A 21453-nucleotide genomic window follows, 5' to 3' on the forward strand; every position below is an offset into this window, starting at 1 on the left:
CACACCCGGCGGTGCTCAGGGGTTACTCCTGGCTGTCTGCTCAGAAATAGCTCCTGGCAGGCACGGGGGACCATATGGGACACCTGGATTCGAACCAACCACCTTTGGTCCTGGATCAGCTGCTTGCAAGGCTAAACGCCACTGTGCTATCTCTCTGGGCCCACACACTCAAGCTTTTTAAGGGAGTTGTTTGCTTGGATGATTTTTGTCCAGCCTTCTTTATTTTTTGGCTTTTGGGCCACCACACCCAGTGGCACTCAGGGGTTACTCTTGGCTATGCGCTAAGAAATCGCTCCTGTCTTGGGGGACCATATGGGATGCCAGGGGATCAAACCGCTGTCTGTCCTAGACTAGTGTATACAAGGTCTTACCAGTTGTGCCATCACTCTAGCCCCTATATGCTGTTTTTCTAAGGGTTGGTGCAGTTGGCTATTCCTGTTTTTGTAAAATGTTAGGACTAGACATGCAACTTGTGCCTTTCCCTTATCATGTTAAGTTTTATCAGACCACATTCTCTTACTGAGCCCTTAGGGTGGGGGCAGGAAATGCAAGACTGACATCACATCTCTTTGCTCAGCAGTGATGAGGGCTGGAGTTGCAAAACTGGGGGTGCAACAATATATAGTGTAATCTTTTCTAACTGTACTCTAATCCTCAAATGTCTTCCTTTTACAATTTTAGTTTAATGATGAGAAGAAGCTAATGAATTTCCATGAGAATCTTCAGGATATCACAGAAGATCAACTCAGTTTGGCCTCAATCCACTATATGCGAGCACACTATCAAGAAGCCATTGATATTTATAAGCGGATCCTGCTAGATAACAGGTCTGTGTACTCTTCTCCTCATTAGGATTGTTTTCATTGAAGGAGGTTCCTCTCTAACAAGTTTGGCTCTAGCATCACCAGGTGTTTAAATAAGTTTGACTGGTAAGTCAGCCTTTAAGACTAAGAACTCCTCGTTATCCAAAAAGTATTTTATCCTACTCCTGACCAATGTAGGTGAGGCCAGAAAAACCTCAAATTCATGATGTGTTTTATTCAAATTATTATTATTGTTAATTTGGTTTTTGGCTTATACCCAGCAGTGCTCAGGAGTTACTCCTGGCTCTGCGCTCAGAAATCACACCTGGTAATACTCGGGGGACCATATGAGATGAGGGGGATTGAAAATAGTCTACATGTGCTATTGCTCCAGCCCCAGCAAATTAATTTTTGATTGTTATTTATTCAGAGCTTTTACTCTTTTGTTTTTGGGTAGTTACTCTTGGTTCTTGGGTCACACCCGGCAGCACTCAGAAATTGCTCCTTGGGGACCCGGAGAGATAGCACAGCAGCGTTTGCCTTGCAAGCAGCCGATCCAGGACCAAAGGTGGTTGGTTCGAATTCCGGTGTCCCATATGGTCCCCCCCGTGCCTGCCAGGAGCTATTTCTGAGCAGACAGCCAGGAGTAACCCCTAAGCACCGCCGGGTGTGGCCCAAAAAACAAAAAAAAAAAAAGAAATTGCTCCTTGGGGCCGGAGAGATAGCATGGAGGTAAGGCGTTTGCCTTGCATGCAGAAGTTCTGTGGTTCGAATCCCGGCATTCTATATGGTCCCCTGAGCCTGCCAGGAGCGATTTCTGAGCCTAGAGCCAGGAGGAACCCCTGAGCACTGCCAAGTGTGACCCCCCCCCAAAAAAAAAAAGAAATTGCCCCTGGCAGGACCAGGGCACTATATGGGATGCCAGGATTCAAACCACCGTTCTTCTGCATGTAAGGCAATGTCTTACCTCCATGCTATCTCTCCAGCCTCAGAGCTTTTACTCTTGCCAATTTTTTTGAGATATTAATAATATGTTATGTATATACAGTCTAAGATGTAAGGTCTAGGGCTGGAGCAATAGCACAATGAGTATGGCATTTGCCTTGCATGTGGCCAACCCAGGACAGACCCTGATTTGATCCCCAGCATCCCATATGGTTCCCAGAGCCTGCCAGGAGTGATTTCTGTGCAGAACTAGGAGTAACCCCTGAGTGCCGCCAGGTGTGACCCAAACCTCCCACACATACACACACAAAAAAAAGATAAGATAAGGTCTAAATCACCTTCTATCAGTAGCACTTCTTTGTTAGCCTTGTAGACCCACTCTCTTTATTATTTATGATAGATAAATTGTGTATCATTTATCTGTGGCACATACACTTATGTTTTATTTATAAAGTGAGTATAGTCCCACTGCCTTCCACTGGAACACTTTTTTATCTTTTAGAGGTGGTAATAATATCTTGTTAAAAATGTAGTCTGGGGGGCCCGGAGAGATAGCACAGCAGCGTTTGCCTTGCAAGTAGCCGATCCAGGACCAAAGGTGGTTGGTTCGAATCCCGGTGTCCCATATGGTCCCCCGTGCCTGCCAGGAGCTATTTCTGAGCAGACAGCCAGGAGTAACCCCTGAACAACGCTGGGTGTGGCCCAAAAACCAAAACCAAAAACAAAACAAAAAATATGTAGTCTGTGTGGGTTGGAGCGGGGCCTTGCGTGCGCTAGCCTAGGATGGACTGCAGTTTGATTCCCTGGCGTCCCATATGGTCTCCTAAGCCAATAGCGATTTCTGAGCACATAGCCAGGAGTAATCCTTGAGCTTCATTGGGTGTGGCCCAAAACTCAACCCCCCCCTCAAAAAAAAAAAATGCAGTCTGCTTTTACACATGGCTGACCTGGATCCAATCCCCAGAAAAACTACATAGTCTCCCAAACCCCAGACATGACCACAGAGCCAGGATTAAGCCCTGAATACTGCTTTCCCCCACCACCACTCACCCCCCCCCAAAAAAAAAAAAACAGCAACAAAATATGGTCAATGGATTGGGAAGGAGTACAGATGTAAGACACTTTTCTTGCATGTGGCTGACCCCAGTTTAATCCCCAGTACCACCTATGGTCCCCCAAATACTATTAGAAATGATTTTTGAACAGAGCCAGAAGTTGCACTTAATTACTTACAGGTGTGGTCTTGCAGCCACGATTCCCCTCACAAAAGAAGCATAATTTAAATGTATCTATCAATATTGAAGTTATATATAGAACTTACTAATTAAAGAATAAGCAAAGTATCTAAAAAATTAACTTCCTTGTCATTGCATTTGTCTCTTATCCTCTCTACAAAACTTCCCATTTTTTTTCCACTTTTCAGATCTTTTGCTTTACCTATACTGTCTCTCCTATCTCCAGACTCAGTCACTGTCTACTTACCTCATTTTCCCCTCCTCTCTTCTCTCCTTATTTGCATTTATACTCTTTTTGTTTATATCTGGGCCACAATTGGTGATGTTAACACAGTGTTTATTCCTGACTGTACACTCAGGGATAACTCCTGGTGGGCTCAGAGAACTATGGAATGCCAGGAATTGAACCCAGGTCTTCCATGTCCTAGGCAAAAGCTGTACCTGTTGTATTATCACTTCAACCCCAATTAGTATTTTTTTTCTTTTTTGGGGGGGAGGCACGCCCATTGATGCTCAGGGGTTACTCCTGGCTATGCGCTCAGAAATTACTATTGGCTTGGGGGGACCATATGGGACTTTGGGGGATCAAACAGGGGTCCGCCATAGGTTAGTGCTTACCTCCAGTGTCACTGCTCCAGCCCCTCAATTAGTGTTTCTACTCAAATTGCATATGGTAGGCTTTTCTTTTTAGCATGAATACGTAGAAGTTGAACTTTCCCTTTGCCCTGTTTTCTTTGATTCTATTTATACGAAAACACCTAAATATTACAAAGTAGAAAGAAAAATATTACTATGACTATATCTTACCTTTCTTTCAAAGGCAAATTAATTTCTTATCTTGCTGTATATTTGCGCCATTACAAATGTGGTTGGCAGCATTTCTGTGAGGTACACAAATCGATCACCCTATTTGTTTCATCTAACAGGGAATATATTGCTCTCAATGTTTATGTGGCTCTATGTTACTACAAACTTGATTACTATGATGTGTCTCAAGAAGTTCTGGCTGTTTACCTTCAGCAAATTCCTGATAGTACCATCGCACTCAATCTTAAGGCCTGTAATCATTTTCGCCTTTACAACGGCAAGGAGGCTGAGGTAGTAATGGAAATGTGTATGTATTTTAATTGGGTAATATTAGACCTGATGTTTTTCAAGATTGTTTTGCTTATTTTACTTCCTTGCAAAAACTTAAAGTGACTTTAGAATTAGTTTATCAGGGGCCAGAGATGTAGCATGGAGGTAATGTGTTTGCCTTGCATGCAGAAGGACAGTGGATCAAATCTCGGCATCCCATATGGTCCCCTGAGTCTGCCAGGGGTGATTTCTGAGCCTGGAGTCAGGAGTTACCCCTGAGTGCTGCCTGGTGTGACCCAAAAACAAAAACAAAAACAAAAACAAAAAAACAAAAAATAACAACAAAAAATAATTAGCTTGTCAATTCTACAAATAACTCAGCTAATGGGCCGGCATGGTGGCACTAGAGGTAATGTGTCTGCCTTGCAAGTGCTAGCCTTGGACGGACTGTGGTTCCATCCCCACATCCCATATGGTCCCCCAAGGAGTGATTCTTTTTATTTTTTTTTTGTTTGTTTGTTTTTGGGTCACACCCGGCAGTGCTCAGGGGTTACTCCTGGCTCTATGCTCAGAAATCCTCCTGGCAGACTCGGGACCATATGGGATGCCGGGATTCGAACCACCAACCTTCTGGAGCCTGAGAGATAGGATGGAGGTAAGGCATTTGCCTTTTATGCAGAAGGTCATTGGTTTGAATCCTGGCATCCCGTATGATCCCCCGAGTCTGCCAGGAGCGATTTCTGAGCATGGAGCCAGGAGCAACCCGAGCATTGGCGGGTGTGACCCCCCCAAAAAAAAACCACAAACCTTCTGCATACAAGGCAAATGCCTTACCTCCATGCTATCTCTCCAGCCTCAAGATTTCCTATTCTTTATGAATTTTTATTTATTTTGAGACCAAACCCACTCTGCTCAGCACCTACTACTGGCCCTGCTCACAGGGATCACTCCTAGCAATGCTCATATGGGATCAGACTAGGTTGGTTACCTGCAAGGCAAGCTCCCTATCGACTATACTGTCTTTCTGGCCCTCTGTTTAAAAATTCTTTAACCTCTTTTGGGATTGGAGAGATAGCATGAATGTAAGGCATTTGCCTTGCATGCAGAAGGAGGGTGGTTCAAATCCTGGCATCCCATATGGTCCCCTGAGCTGCCGGGTGTGATCCAAAAACCAAAAACCAAAAAAAAAAAAAGGAAAAAGAAATTCTTTAACCTCTTTCAGTTTTATTTATTTATTTATTTTGGTTTTGGGGCCACACACAGTGGCAATTGGGTTACTCCTGGCTCTGCACTCAGAAGTCACTCCTGGCAGCAGGCTCAGGGGACCATATGGAATACTAGGGATTGAATCCAGTTACGTCCCAGGTCAGCCGTGTGCAAGGCAAATGCCTACCGCTATCACTGGCCCCGGTTATAAGTTTTATAATCTTGTTAAATTTATTAAATCTTATTAAATTTATTCTGAGTATCTTATTATTGATAGGATTACAAGTATAATTGTTCTAGTTTCATTTTCAGATTGCTTACTGCAAGTGAATAGAATAATATTGACTTTTATATATTGATCTTGTATCTTTTTTGGGGGGGAGGTCACACCCGGCAGCACTCGGGTTACTCCTGGCTCTGTGCTCAGAAATCACTCCTGCCAAGCATGGGGAACCATATGGGATGCTGGGATTCAACCACCATCCGTCCTCTTCAGCTGCATGCAAAGCAAATGCCTTACTGCTGTGCTATCTCTCCAGCCCCCAATCTTGTATCTTTTAACCTTGTTTAAATTACTAACTTTCTTATAGATTCCTAGAATTTATTTTTATTTTTTTGGCCCCCCCCCACCTTGAATTTCTTATATGTATGTAGTGTCCTCTGTGACTTTAGGTAGTTTTTCTTTTTTCTTTTGAATATGGATGCTTTCATTTTTCTTTCTTTTTTTCTTTTTTTTTTTTTTTTTTTTTGGTTTTTGGGCCACACCCGGTGGTGCTCAGGGGTGACTCCTGGCTGTCTGCTCAGAAACAGCTCCTGGCAGGCACGGGGACACCGGGATTCGAACCAACTACCTTTGGTCCTGGATCGGCTGCTTGCAAGGCAAACGCCACTGTGCTATCTCTCCGGGCCCTTTCATTTTTCTTAATGGATGCTTTTCATTTTTCTTAATGACCTTGATTAAAACCTCCAGTTGGTTATTGAACAGAAATGGTGGGAGTAGACCTTTTTGTTCTTGAATACTACATTCATCCAGTCACCTTAAACTACTAAGATAAACATGAGAGGTTTTTTTTTTTTGTTTTCTATTTTTTATTTTTTATTTTTATTTTGTTTTTTTGGTGTTTGAGCCACACCTGGCAGCTCAGGGGTTACTCTTGGCTATCTGCTCAGAAATAGCTCCTGGCCGGCACCGGGGACCATATGGGACGCCAACCACCTTAGGTCCTGGATCGGCTACTTGCAAGGCAAACACCACTGTGCTATCTCTCTGGCCCCACCATGAGAGGTTTTGTGTGTGTGTGTGTGTGTGCTTGTTTTGTTTTTGAATAAATGAGAACACCCAGATAAACTGGAATCATATGTAGGTACTATGCCAAGAAAGAAATCCCATTCTCGTGTGAGAAGCTATAATTGGGATGCAGAACTTTACCCCAGGGGGTATTGTGCCATACACCTGGTATTCTGATTTGTTCATTTTACACTGCAACACTGGAGTGGGGGAGCAAGAAGCTGTATGGTAACAGTGACAGGAGTCACTGGCAAGGATCATCTTGAACTTGCAGCCTTGCTGATGGCAGACCTGGTATGTGCCATCATAGATCTCTCTCAGACTTAGAGACACTATGGGCAAGACCCAGAGGAGAGCGCCATCTACCCCTGGGATATATAGCTAAGCACACTCAGGATAGAGATGATCATCAAGAGCACTTCCTCGGGGCCGGTGAGGTGGCGCTAGAGGTAAGGTGTCTGCCTTGCAAGCGCTAGCCAAGGAAAGATCGCGACCGAGGTTCGATTTCCCGGTGTCCCATATGGTCCCCCCAAGCCAGGGGCATTTCTGAGCGCTTAGCCAGGAGTAACCCCTGAGCGCTGCTGGGTGTGACCAAAAAACAAAACAAAACAAAACAAAAAACAAAAAAAAGAGTGATTCCTTCTAGCTGACAAGTAGACTGCCCAGCCAGTCCACATCTGACTTGTTTCGTTTTGTTTTGTTTTTTGTTTTTGTTTTTTGGTCACACCCAGCAGCGCTCAGGGGTTACTCATGGCTCTATGCTCAGAAATTGCTCCTGGCAGGCTCAGGGGACCATATGGGATGCCAGGATTCGAACCACTGACCTTCTGCATATAAGGCCTTATCTCCATGCTATCTCTACAGTCCCACATCTAACTGTAAGCATGCCACACTTCCAAAGAAAATACTTCATCATCCCCAAGCAAAACCAGCTAAAAAGGGTGCCAGTGCCTGTGGCATGCCAAGCCACATGCACTTGATCTTAGTGCTACTGCCGGCACCTGGCACTCTTGATCACAAACTCTTGAACGCCACACAAGCCAGTTTGAACTCAACTGTCACTGGGGTCAGGGGCCTTGGGACCTTCCCAGCAATATTTAGCCAACCAGGATAGCGGTTCAGTGCTATGGTGCAAGGATTTGTTGCCACTCAAGACCTGCACCACCAGGGACCACCAGTGCCACCCCAGCAGTAGCTAGGGAACTCCAGGACTATACCCAGCAATGCTTGAGAAACATGTAAAGTGCCAGATATTGCATCTGGGTTGGGAATCTACAAAACACGCATCCTAACCCTTATATTTCTCTCCAGCCCTAAAAAAAAAATTGTCTTTATAAGATTAATGAACTTTCATTCTAGAATTAATTTGCTGAGATTATTTTAATGAAAGATACAAAAATTTGGGGGGGGGTCATTCCTGGCAGCAGTCAGGGGTTATTCCTGGCTCTGCACTCAGAAATTGCTCCTGACAGGCTTGGGGGACTGTATGGGATGCTGGGATCAAACCTGGGTCCATCCCAGGTCAGCTGCATGCAAGTCAAACACCCTACTGCTGTGCTATCTCTCTGACTCCAAGATAAAAAAATATATCTTATTTTTATTTATTTATTTATTTATTTTTGGTTTTGGGGCCACATCCAGCAGTGCTAAGTGTTTTTTTCCTGGCTCTGTGCACAAAAAATCGCTCCTGGCATGCACGGGGGACCGGTCCTGGGTCGGCCGCTTGCAAGCACACCTTACCACTGTGCTATCTCTCTGGCCCCAAGATACGAAAAAATTTTTTTGGTTTTTGGGCCACACCCAGTGACATTCAGGGGTTACTCCTGGCTATACACTCAGAAATCAGTCCTGAATTGAGGGGCCATATGGGACGCTGGGGGATCAAACTGTTGTCCATTCTAGGCTACCTCGGGCAAGGCAGACGCATTACCACAGTGCCACCGCTCTGGCCCCCAAGATACAAAAATTTTAAATGTATTTTATTTTCTTCTACTGAAATTATATAAATTTTTTTGGTTTTTGGTTTTTGGGTCACACCCGGCAGTGCTCAGGGATAACTGCTGGCTCCACACCCAGAAATCGCTCCTGGCAGGCTCGGGATTCGAACCACCGTCTTTCTGCATCTAAGGCAAATACCTTACCACTGTGCTATCTCTCTAGCCACAAATTTATTTATTTTTGCAGATAGCATTGATTTCTGTAGTCAGTGTCAGCTTTACTTTGTTAAAAATTCAAATTTACTGAAGTTGGTTATTTCACTTATTACAAAGGAGTTCAATTCAATTTTTACACTGTTTGGGGGGAGAGGCTGAAGAGATATAGTGGGTAGAGTGCTTGCTTTGTATGTGGCTGTCCCTGTTCAGTTCCACAGTGCCATATATGGTCCCCGAAGCACTGCCAGAAGTCACTACTGAGCACAGAGTCAGAAATAAATCTATCCTGAACAATCCAAGCCATCTCCCACCTCAGCCTCACAAAACAAAAGCTGGTGATGTGTGCTCATTTACCCAACACTTTGTCTGTGGTCAGCCTGAAGAGGCAGATAAAAGGACTGCCTGCCCATACCAGAGCAGGTAGAACAAGTTTGTCTTGGTGAGTGAGGACATTCAGAAAAACTTAGTTACCTACTGACAGAAAATTGAGGACGGGCCAGTACAGTGGTGCTAGAGTTAAGGTGTCTGCCTTGCCAGTGCTAGCCCAGGACGGACCGCAGTTCAATCCCCCAGCGTCCCATATGGTCTCCCAAGCCAGGAGCGACTTCTGAGCGCATAGCCAGGAGTAACCCCTGAGCGTCACTGGGTGTGGCCCCCCAAAAAAAAACCAAAAAAGAAAAAAAAAGAAAAAGAAAATTGAGGACAGAAGGCTGACTCACAATTATGCATTGGATCAGTAGGAATGCAGTGAACATAGTGTGAATGGTGAAGGAAACTGAAGAAGCAGGAGAATACACAGAGATGAGAGGTTCAATAAATAATAAAATAGAGGGGAGAGCTTATTTTGCTGTGTTATAGTAAAAGAAAATTTAGGGGCCTAGCACATCGGTAAGGTGTTTTCCTTGCATGTGGTCAACCTGGGATCCCCGGCATCCCATATGGTACACCCCCCGAGCCTGTCAGGAGCGATTTCTGAGCGCAATCAGGAATAACTCCTGAGTGCTGTTTGGTATTACCCCCCCCCCCCAAAAAAAAAAAAAAAAAAAAACTTTGTAACTGTATCTCACAGTGATTCAAAATATATATATATAACTTTAGTTGTTAGAAGTTGAATCCTGGGCGAGAGGGGGTGGCATGGGAAAGAGAGGAGAAAAAAAGAGAAAGGGGGGCCCGGAGAGATAGCATAGCGGCGTTTGCCTTGCAAGCAGCCGATCCAGGACCAAAGGTGGTTGGTTCGAATCCCGGTGTCCCATATGGTCCCCCGTGCCTGCCAGCAGCTATTTCTGAGCAGACAGCCAGGAGTAACCCCTGAGCACCGCTGGGTGTGGCCCAAACACAAAAAAAAAAAAAAAGAGAGAGAAAGGGAACACATAAGTGTGAAGAATCTTGCTGGCATATGAACAGCCCTGGTTTGATCCACAGAATTCCTTATGGTCCCCCAGTGCCAGCAGGATAACTCCTGAGCACATGTAGGCATAGCACAACCCTGCCCTACTATTTAATTAATTAATTTTTTTTTCAGACCATACCTGGTGGCACTTGGTTTTGTCCTGGCTCTGTGCTCAGAACCATATAGGATGCTGGGGATTGAACCCAGGCCCAACCAATTATAAGGCAAATGCCTACCTGCTGTGCTATTGCTCCAGCCCCTAAATTTTTCTTTTAAAAAGATTGGAAGACTATCCCTGATGAAAGAGAGCCTTTGGGTCAGCTAATTTAAAATTTGCTCCTTATTGGTTTTTTTTTTTTTTTTTTTTTTTTTTTTGGTTTTTGGGTCACACCTGGCAGTGCTCAGGGGTTATTCCTGGCTCCAGGCTCAGAAATTGCTCCTGGCAGGCACAGGGGACCATATGGGGCGCCGGGATTCGAACCGATGACCTCCTGCATGAAAGGCAAACGCCTTACCTCCATGCTATCTCTCCGGCACCTCCTTATTGGTTTTTAAAAAAATTATTATCTTTATTTAAGCACCATGATTACAAACATGTTTGTATTTGGGTTTCAGTTATAAAAAAGAACATGCCCCTTCACCAGTGCAACATTCTCACCACCAATGCCCCCCATCAAATTTGCTTATTGTGAGGCTTAAATTACTTAAATTCGGTGAGCTTCAACATTCTTATTTGTAAAATGAGGATAATGATAATTACACTAACTGTTTCTTAGAGTCCGAGGAACAAGTGAAAAGCATATAAACTTCTTTGTATACTGTAAAGTATTGTGCAGCTCTTTGGTCTTAGACCAAGACACTTGTCATTTCCACATCTTTGTTCCTTTAGGCAGATCTCAAGAGTTTGATGGACAGTACTTCCGCTTCCTTCGAGTTTGCTAAAGAGCTCATCAGGCACAATCTGGTGAGTCATGCTTTCCTACCTTTCTTAAAATTGAAGTAACATTGGCTTATAGCATTATAGATTTGAGTGTAAAGCTTTACAGTTTGACATCTGCATATGTTCTATTAGGTTCAGTACCAAATATCTATTTGCCATCCCTCCCCTTATACTCATCTACCTAGACATGGTTTACCCACCATCCCCCTGGATGATTTGAATCCTGCTCTACCGGTACTTGCTCTGCTCTACTGCTTTACTCTGCACAAAGATTAAGGGAAGGAGAATTACAGCTCAGTTAATATTTCTCTATGTGAATTCCTTCTTATTGCCAAGGCTCTTTGCTCAAAGAAACCCTCATTTGGGAAAATTCTCATTTGCTCAAAGAAACCCTCACCTGCCCTCCCAAATGAGTGGCACACCTGGCGTGCTCAGGAGTTACTCCTGGCTCTGTGCTCAGAAATTGCTCCTGGCAGATTTGGTCCCCAGGTTCGGGGGACCATATGGGATACCAGGGATCGAACCCAGCTCCATCCCAGGTTGACCACATGCGATTGAAATGCCATACTCCTGTGCTATTGCTCTGGCCCCTCCTTTGACTATTTTTTGTTTTGTTTTGTTTTTTGGGGCCACACCCATTTGACGCTCAGGGGTTATTCCTGGCTATGCGCTCAGAAATCGCTCCTGGCTTGGGGGGACCATATGGGACGTAGGGGGATCGAACCGCTGTCCGTCCCACACTAGCGCTTGCAAGGCAGACACCTTATCTCTAGCGCCACCTCCCCGGCCCCTCCTTTGACTATTTTTATTATGAGCTTTTGTCTTAAACATTTCATGTCTAATCTAGTTTTTAAATTAGAGCCAGATTTAATTTTGTGGAGATTGACTTGCTAGAAATAGGAGTCTAGAAATGAAACTCGGCAGCAACAGATCAACAGTAAAGAATAGGTTTAGGAGCTATTGTAAGAGAAGTGATTGGCAACGTTTGGACAACTAAGTATGGAAGGAAAGATTAAACCAGAAAATTAAACCTGTGAATTTAAGGGTCTGGAAGAAAGAGAATAATTAAGACAAAAAAGAGTAGGCATGAAAGAACACTTGGGGGCCCGGAGAGATAGTACAGCAGGTTTGCTTTGCAAGCAGCCGATCCAGAACCAAAGGTTGGTTCGAATCCCGGTGTCCCATATGGTCCCCCATGCCTGCCAGGAGCTATTTCTGAGCAGACAGCCAGGAGTAACCCCTGAGCACCACCGGGTGTGACCCAAAGACCAAAAAAAAAAAAAGAAAGAAAGAAAGAAAGAACACTTGGACTATGTATTATCACAATATCTTTCACCAGGTAGGTTATTATTATTATTATTATTATTATTTTTTTTTTTTTTTGTTTTTGTTTTTGTTTTTCGGGCCACACCCATTTGATGCTCAGAGAGTACTCCTGGCTAAGTGCTCAGAAATTGCCCCTGGCTTGGAGGGACCATATGGGACGCCGGGGGATTGCCGCAGTCCTTCCTTGGGTAGCGCTTGCAAGGCATACACCTTACCTCTAGCGCCACTTTGCCGGCCCCGTGGGTAGGTTATTTTTTTTTTTTTTTTTTTTTTTGGTTTTTGGTTTTTGGGTCACACCCGGCAGTGCTCAGGGGTTATTTCTGGCTCCAGGCTCAGAAATTGCTCCTGGCAGGCACAGGGGACCATATGGGGTGCCGGGATTTGAACCGATGACCTCCTGCATGAAAGGCAAATGCCTGGGGCCGGAGAGATAGCATGGAGGTAAGGCGTTTGCCTTTCATGCAGGAGGTCATCGGTTCGAATCCCGGCGTCCCATATGGTCTCCCGTGCCTGCCAGGAGCAATTTCTGAGCCTGGAGCTAGGAATAACCCCTGAGCACTGCCGGGTGTGACCTAAAAACCAAAAAAAAAAAAAAAGAAAGGCAAATGCCTTACCTCCATGCTATCTCTCCGGCCCCGGGTAGGTTATTTTTAAAAGTAATAATGCATGTGTTCTACCCCCAGTGGTTCTTATTGAATTGTTTTTTTTTGCCCAGTAATTTGGTTTTTTTTTTTTTTTTTTTTTTTGGTTTTTGAGTCACACCCGACAGCGCTCAGGGGCTACTCCTGGCTCTATGCTCAGAAATCACCCCTGGTAGGCTCGGGGACCATATAGAATGCCGGGATTCGAACCACCATCCTTCTGCATGCAAGGCAAGTGCCTTACCGCTGTGCTATCTCTCCAGCCCCTTGGCCCAGTAATTTTTCTTCAAAGCTTCACATTTGGATATAATAAACAGCCAGAGTCAAAATCTATCATATGTATATGTGAAAAACAATTTTAGCATATAGTACAGTAAGTAGGGATTATTCTTTTCTTTTTTTTGGTTTTTGGGCCACACCCGGCGGTGCTCAGGGGTTACTCCTGGCTGTCTGCTCAGAAATAGCTCCTGGCAGGCACGGGGGACCATGTGGGACACCGGGATTCGAACCAACCACCTTTGGTCCTAGATCGGCTGCTTGCAAAGCAAATGCCGCTGTGCTATCTCTCCGGGCCCGCAACATTATTCTTTTTTTTTTTTTTTTTTTTTTTTTTTTTTTTTTTTTTTTTTGGTTTTTGGGTCACACCCGGCAGTGCTCAGGGGTTATTCCTGGCCCCAGGCTCAGAAATTGCTCCTGGCAAGCACAGGGGACCATATGGGATGCCGGGATTCGAACCGATGACCTCCTGCATGAAAGGCAAACGCCTTACCTCCATGCTATCTCTCCGGCCCCGCAACATTATTCTTAAATGAAAAGATAAAGCTCAGATGGAGGGAGAAGAGAAGAAATGATTTGAAGTATCAGGATTAGATACACAAGAACCAATCCAGAGTTCAACCCGAGTTCTCAGGAACTACCTTAGCTGTGTTTCTAGAACCACTTTAGCCATGTATTATGCTCATTTGTAAGTGGCACAGACATGAAGGGATTTCCAGAGCTATTTTAGTTGGGTCTATATACCCCAATATATAGGTGGCAGTTTCTTAAACATTTCTAGCAGTGAGTATAGTCATACTCAGAGCCACAGTAACCAGTTCCTCTGTCTCTAGGTGGTTTTCCGAGGAGGCAAAGGGGCTTTACAGGTTTTACCTCCCCTGGTTGATGTCATTCCTGAAGCTCGGCTCAACTTAGTCATTTACTACCTTCGTCAAGGTAAGATTTTGCCTTGCACTTCATATAATTTAATATAGTAACCTTCAATCTCTAAAACTAGTTACTGAACTTAAACCATAGTGCTTCCAAAAATAGATTTGTTACAGGTTTATAGGATAGAACAATTACTTATGTATTCTTCCTCATCATCTTTTGGATTTTTTTGGATTCCAAGCTTCTTTTTTTTTGTGGGTTACTCCTGGCAGGTTCAGAGGATTTATGGTATTGCTCCGCCCCCTCTTTTCCTAGTTTTATTTATTTATTTTTGTTTTGTTTTGTTTTTCTGACCACACTTGTTTAATGCTCAAGAGTTACTCTTGGCTAAGCACTCAGAAATTGCCCCTGGCTTGAGGGGACCATATGGGACGCTGGGGATCGAACCGTGGTCCTTCCTTGCCTAGCGCTTGCAAGGCAGACACCTTACCTCTAGCGCCACCTCGCAGGCCCCTATTTATTTATTTTTAAGTATTTTATTGAGACCATTGTGATATACAAAGTCCTTTATAGTTTGTTTTTTGTTTGTTTGTTTGTTTTGTTTAGTTTGTCCTTAGGGAAAACTTTTAGGTGGCACTAAATAATCAGACTTGAGTCAGCCACCAGCTTTACTATCACTCTGACTCTACCATTAGCTTTTTTTTTTTTTTTCTTTGGTTTTTGGTAACACCCAAAGCGCTTGGGGGTTACCCCTGGCTCTACGCTCAGAAATCACTCCTGGCAGGCTCAAGGGACCATATGGGATGCGGGATTTGAACCACCATCCTTCTGCATGCAGGCGAATGCCCTACCTTCGTGCTATCTCTTCGACCCACCATTAGCTCTTTTAAATATGATTTGATTTTTTTTTTTGTAGGGGGATTAAGGGGAATCTTCAAGCAGTGCTAAGGTGGTTTACCACTGGGCCAGGAACTCAGTGCAAGCACCTGAGGCTTACCAACTGGGCCAGAGTCTGGTCCACCAGCCACTCTGCTGGTGCTTGGGTGTCTGCTGGGCTGCACTCAGCAATGCTGGTACTATTTGGTACTAGGGATCAAACTGGGGTGGAGTGAGAGTATTCTTTAACCTCAGTGTTAAGCGAAGAGTTTACCTCTCCAGTCCCTGAATGGTGACAACTGTGATGCCATGTAGTGACAAATGTGACACCCAGTCCATTTGTTCAGCTTGAAATTTAATTTTTGGGGGACCAGAGAGATAGCTCAGTGGTAGGACGTTTTTCTTGCATGCAGCCGATCCAGGATGGATGGTGGTTCAAAACCTGTCATCCCATATGGTCCCCCAAGCCTGCCAGGAGCGATTTTTGAGCTCAAAGCCCTGAGCGCTGCCGGGTTTGACCCAAAAAACAAAAATAAATAAATAAATAAAATTTAATTTTGGGTGCTTCCTGACCTAATATGAATCTTCTAGAAATATTTGATAAGCTTTAGTATAACTAATAAATTTTTTGTTTTGTTTTTTGGTCACATCCGGCAGTGTTCAGAGTTATTCTTGGCTCTGTGCTCAGAAATCACCCATGGTAGGCTTGGGGGATCATATGGGATGCTGAAATTCAAACCACTATCCATCTGTGTGAAAGGCAAATGTCCTACCATTGTGCTATCTCTCCAGCCCCTCAATGTTGAAATTGATGGAAAATATATTTTCCGTGAAGTTTTGAGTACTTCAGTACTTATCTTTGATGCTCAGGAGATAATTTGAAAAGCTGAAGCACAGGCTTTATCTGCAGAAGCTCCTGGATTCTATTGCTGCCACTGCTGAGCAACATTGGTCTGGCCCCCACTAAAACAAAAAAAAAAGAGGGTATATATGGAGAGACAGAAAATACCTTTTTTTGGGGGGGTCATACCCGGCAGCGCTCAGGGTTTACTCCTGGCTTTACACTCAGAAATCATTCCTGGCATGCTCGGGGACCATATGGGATGCCGTGATTTCATGCAGAAGGTCACTGCATGAAAGGCAAACCCCTTACCTCCATGCTATCTCCCCGGCCCCTAGAAAAGATTACTTCTTTTTAGATCTTATTTGAATAAAAGCTTAATTTTAGATAGCATAAATCAATCTTGTTTTTGTTTTTGTTTTTGTTTTTTTTTGGTTTTTGGGCCACACCCGGCGATGCTCAGGGGTTACTCCTGGCTGTCTGCTCAGAAATAGCTCCTGGCAGGCACGGGGACCATATGGGACACCGGGATTCGAACCAACCACCTTTGGTCCTGGATCGGCTGCTTGCAAGGCAAACGCTGCTGTGCTATCTCTCCGGGCCCAGCATAAATCAATCTTATAGCAACTTATTTCTTATATTTCAGATGATGTACAAGAAGCATATAACTTAATCAAGGATCTGGAACCTACTACTCCCCAGGTAATTGAGAACATGTCACATTTCTGTTAGCCAAGTTCTGGTAAAAGGGACCAGCATGAGAGTACAGTGGTGAGGGCGTTTGCCTTGCACATGGTCAACTCAGGTTTGATCTCCAGCACCATGTATATTCTCCTGAGTGCTGCCAGGAATGGTGCCTGTGCTCAGCGTCAAGAGTAAGCCCTAAGCACTGCCATATGTGGCTCAAAAGCAAAACAAAAGGTAACTAGAAGTTGTAGAGAAGTAGAGTAGAGAAGAGTCCTGCCTGTGGAATCCCACAAAGATCTATAAAAACTAATCTGGATATGGGGCCGGAGACATAGCACAGTGGCGTTTGCCTTGCAAGCAGCCGACCCAGGACCTAAGGTGGTTGGTTCAAATCCTGGTTCCCCGTGCCTGCCAGGAGCTATTTCTGAGCAGATAGCCAGGAGTAACCCCTGAGCACCGCCAGGTGCTGGCCCAAAAAAACCAAAACCAAAAAAAAAAAAAAAACAACAAAGAAAAAAAACTAATCTGGATATATCTACTATCATATTAGATTTCTATGGTGTTCAGGGAATCATGCTGTACCAGTAATTGAAGTTGATCCTCCTATATTCAAAGCATGCCCTTTAGCCCTTTGAGCTCTCTCTCTCTGGACTTTTTTTTTTTTTTTTTTTTTTTTTGGTTTTTGGGCCACACCCGGCAGTGTTCAAGGGTTACTCCTGGCTGGGCGCTCAGAAATCACTCCTGGTGGGTCATCGAGATAGCATGGAGGTAAGGCATTTGCCTTGCATGCAGAAGGACGGTGGTTCGAATCCCGGCATTCTATATGGTCCCCCGAGCCTGCCAGGAGCAATTTCTGAGCATAGAGCTAGGAGTAACCTCTGAGCTCTGCCGGGTGTGACCCAAAAATCCAAAAAAGGAAAAAAAAAAAGTAATCGCGGGGCCGGAGAGATAGCATGGAGGCAAGGCGTTTGCCTTTCATGCAGAAGGTCATCAGTTTGAACCCCAGCGTCCCATATGGTCCCCCGTGCCTGCCAGGAGCAATTTCTGAGCATGGAGCCAGGAGTAACCCCTGAGCACTGCCAGGTGTGACCCAAAAACCACAAAAAAAAAAAAAAAAAAAAAAAAAGAAATCACTCCTGGCAGGCTCGGAGGGACTATATGGGATGCCAGGAATCTAACCCAGGTTCGTCCTGGGTTGGCTGCGTGAAAGGCAAACAGCCTACCACTGTGCTACTGTGCTATCTCTCTGGCCTCTCCCTGGACCTTTTGATATTTATTTATTTTGGTTTTGGAGCCACACCTGGAAGCAGACAGGAGTTGCTTCTGGCTCTGCCCTCAGAAATCACACCTGGCAGGCTTGGAGGAACATATGGGATGCTAGGGATCAAACTTGGGTGTAAAATCACCCCCGATGAGTCTGAATCAGTGTTACACAAGAAATAATCCAGACCAGGCTGATGGTGAAACACATGTCACATGTAGTATGGCAGTCTTCTCCCTTGTATGGATCCCCTGGTCCTGCCAGAACTACTTTTTTCTTTTTTTTTTTTTTTTTTTGTTTTTGTTTTTGGGCCACACCCGGCGGTGCTCAGGGGTTACTCCTGGCTGTCTGCTCAGAAATAGCTCCTGGCAGGCACGGGGGACCATATGGGACACCGGGATTCGAACCAACCACCTTTGGTCCTGGATCGGCTGCTTGCAAGGCAAACACCGCTGTGTTATCTCTCCGGGCCCACTTTTTTTTTTTTTTTTTTTTTTTTTATTGAGTACTGCCCTGGGTGGGTCAGTAACCCACCTAGGTTTACAAGTAAGACAATCATTGTTTTGGGTGAAACCAAGTTGTAAATAAACAGATACAAAGGAACAAAGTTTTGTTTTAGGTAAACTTTATTATAGGTAAAATAAGGTGTAACCTAACATTTGGGTTTGATCAAACTGTCAGGTTGGCCCCATACAAGGGAAACGCTGGACTGCTGTGCTATCAATCTGACCCCTTAGATTTTGGGCCACGCCCTACATCGTGCAAGGGTTACTCCTGGCAGGCTCAGGACCATATGGGATGCTGGGAATCAAATCTGGTCAGTCCCAGGTTGTCCACATGCAAGGCAAACTCCCTATCACTGTGCGATCACTCTGGCCTCATTATTTATTTTTAACTTTATTTAAATTCTATTTAAAGTTGTTCATAACACAGTTGTTTCAGGCAGTCAATGTTTCAGCACCATCTCACCACAAGTGTGATTTTGCTTGCTTCCATCATTGTCCCGAGTCCTGTCCCCCCCTCTGAGTCCCGTCTCCCGACCCCCGCACCTCACAAGCCTGCCCTCCTAGCAGTCACAAAGTAATTTATTTTATATTGCTTGTTACAACAAAATGGCTAATGGAATTCTTGAAAATTACTTCAGTTAAAAAAATTTTGTTTTAAAATTGTTATATCTCACAGTGGGGTCCTTAGCATCATTGTCTGAAGGTCATTGTGTAAACTGTTGCCAGTTTAGCCTTTTATTTTACTGTTTTTGTCTAATGAGCTTATTTGGCTCCTTTTTTACTTTCTCACCTCATTTGGTGTTCTCCTACTGAACTGTCTGTATTGTGGAATCAGAAGGTGTTCTCAGGATCTGTAGAACTGGGGTGTTAACAACGTTTTGAGTGGCTTGGCTGCATTTCTTTCCAGGATGTGGGTTTGACTGCTGGACTTAAGGCAATATAGGAAGTGGGTAGGAAGCTGTCTACCCCCACTTCAAAGAGATCCCATAGTTCTCAGCCTGAAAACCACCTTTTCTGGAATTTCTGTAGACTTGGCATATCTGCAGAAATTAGTTGTGAAGCACTGAAGTTGCATGGTTTGAATGGTGGTGGCTATGGATGTGGATGCAGTTGCCTGAGTTTCAGCAGGGTGGGGACTTGGCCCTCTCCTCCTGATAGTGCCCCAGAGTTTTCAGCCCTAAGGCCAGTGTATCACGAGTTTTAGTGTCTTGGCTTGCATCTCTTCCAAAACGGGATGTGGCTTACATTGCTGACTGTGGGATGCTGGTATGGCTCCTCCTTGATGTTTTAAAAACTCCGTTAGTCACATCCTCAAAAGGGTTCAAGTTTGAAAATACTGAATATATATAAATATATATTTACATATAAATAATAAATATAAATATAATAAATATGAACACATACTAATAAAAATAAATAAATCATATAAATGTAATATAGTGAAAATAATATGTTTTATAATTTATGATTTATAATAAATAATTAGAATTTATAATAAATATATATTATAAATAAAATATAAAAATAAATATAATAGGGCCCAGAGAGATAGCACAGTGGCGTTTGCCTTGCAAGCAGCCGATCCAGGACCAAAGGTAGTTGGTTCGAATCCCGGTGTCCCATATGGTCCCCCGTGCCTGCCAGGAGCTATATCTGAGCAGACAGCCAGGAGTAACCCCTGAGCACTGCTGGGTGTGGCCCAAAAACCAATAAATAAATAAATAAATATAATAAATATAAAAATAAAGATGAATATATGATTATAAATATATATTTACATATAAATATATCTGAAGCTTTGATTTCCTAGCTAAGTAATGGACATCATCTCTATTTCTAGGAGTACATCCTCAAAGGAGTGGTCAATGCAGCTCTTGGCCAGGAAATGGGTTCGGTGAGTACATTACTAGTGACCTCAACTGTGTAAGGTACGGTGTAGAGCAGAGCGAAATGAGCAGCTTTGTTCAACCAGTACAAAGTTCATAACCAAGCTCTTCTGCAGTACTTTTATAATTTTCTGATTTGGGGGTGTCATACCCATCAGTGCTCAGAGCTTACTCCTGGCTCTGTGCTCAGGAATTCCTCCTAAGGGGCTCAGGAGACTATATATGGGATATTAAATAACAAACCTAGAATGGCCCCATACAAGACAAGGCCTTACCTAATGTAGTATCTTTCTTATGAAATTTCATGTCCCTTAATTTCTATTCCATTATTATTAGTAGTTTTTTGTTTGTTTGGGGGGCACACTTGGTGGTGCTCAGGAGTTACTCCTGGCTCTGCACTCAGAAATTACTCCTAGCAAACTTGGAATGCCAGCAATCGAAACTGGGTCAGCAAGGCAGGTGCCCACCCCACTGTACTATTTCTCTAGGGCCAGTGGTCCTTAAACTATGGCCCGTGGGCCACATATTGTATTTGTATCTGTTTTGTTTCTTCATTGCAAAATAAGATATATGCATTTTGCATAAGAATTCGTTCATAAGTTTTGTTTTTACTATAGTCAGACCCTCCAGTGGTCTGAGGGACAGTGAACTGGCCCCCTGTTTAAAAAGTTTGAGGACCCCTGCTAGACCCTGGTTTAAAAAATGTATATATATACATACATACATACATACATACATACATACATACATACATACACACACACACACAGACAGCAAATCATTGTATGGCTTTATCCTTATTTTCATGGCTTTTTCTGTATGAACAGTGGTAGGAATAAAGCCAGTATATTACACATTCAAGGCTCTATTTCTTTTGTTTGTTTGGTTTGGTTTTGGGGTCATAGCGGCAGTGGCACTCGGGTTACTCCTGGCTGTGCACTCAGAAATCATTCCTGGCATGCTCAGGGACCATATTGGATGCTCAGAATTGAACCCAATTCTGTCATGGGTAGGCTACATTCAAGGCAAATGTTCTACTGCTGTGCTATCTATTACTCTGGCCCCACAAGGCTCTATTTCTGAATCACATTCCTGGTATGAAATGACTTTTTCTTTTTAAGCCTTGTATACCTCTGAGCGATAATCTATAAAATGAATATAATTGTCTCTCCAGGAAAGTGTCTTTGATTTAAAAATTAATTAACCAATTTTAATTACATTTTAATCATTAACAAATCAATTTATT

General features: G+C 43.8%; 1 protein-coding gene across 1 annotated transcript in view; it reads left to right on the forward strand.

Annotated features, from left to right (window-relative positions):
* IFT56 (intraflagellar transport 56) overlaps positions 1-21453 on the forward strand; it is a 62220-nt gene that overhangs the window by 9000 nt on the left and 31767 nt on the right. Inside the window, exons 3-8 of the mRNA XM_049775016.1 lie at positions 682-827; positions 3910-4081; positions 10987-11061; positions 14114-14216; positions 16514-16569; positions 20162-20215. Of these exons, the coding sequence (XP_049630973.1) occupies positions 682-827; positions 3910-4081; positions 10987-11061; positions 14114-14216; positions 16514-16569; positions 20162-20215 (606 nt within the window). The remainder of the gene's footprint in view (positions 1-681; positions 828-3909; positions 4082-10986; positions 11062-14113; positions 14217-16513; positions 16570-20161; positions 20216-21453) is intronic.

This window comes from Suncus etruscus, chromosome 1 (assembly GCF_024139225.1).
Source record: "Suncus etruscus isolate mSunEtr1 chromosome 1, mSunEtr1.pri.cur, whole genome shotgun sequence".
In the NCBI taxonomy this organism is placed as follows: domain Eukaryota; kingdom Metazoa; phylum Chordata; class Mammalia; order Eulipotyphla; family Soricidae; genus Suncus; species Suncus etruscus.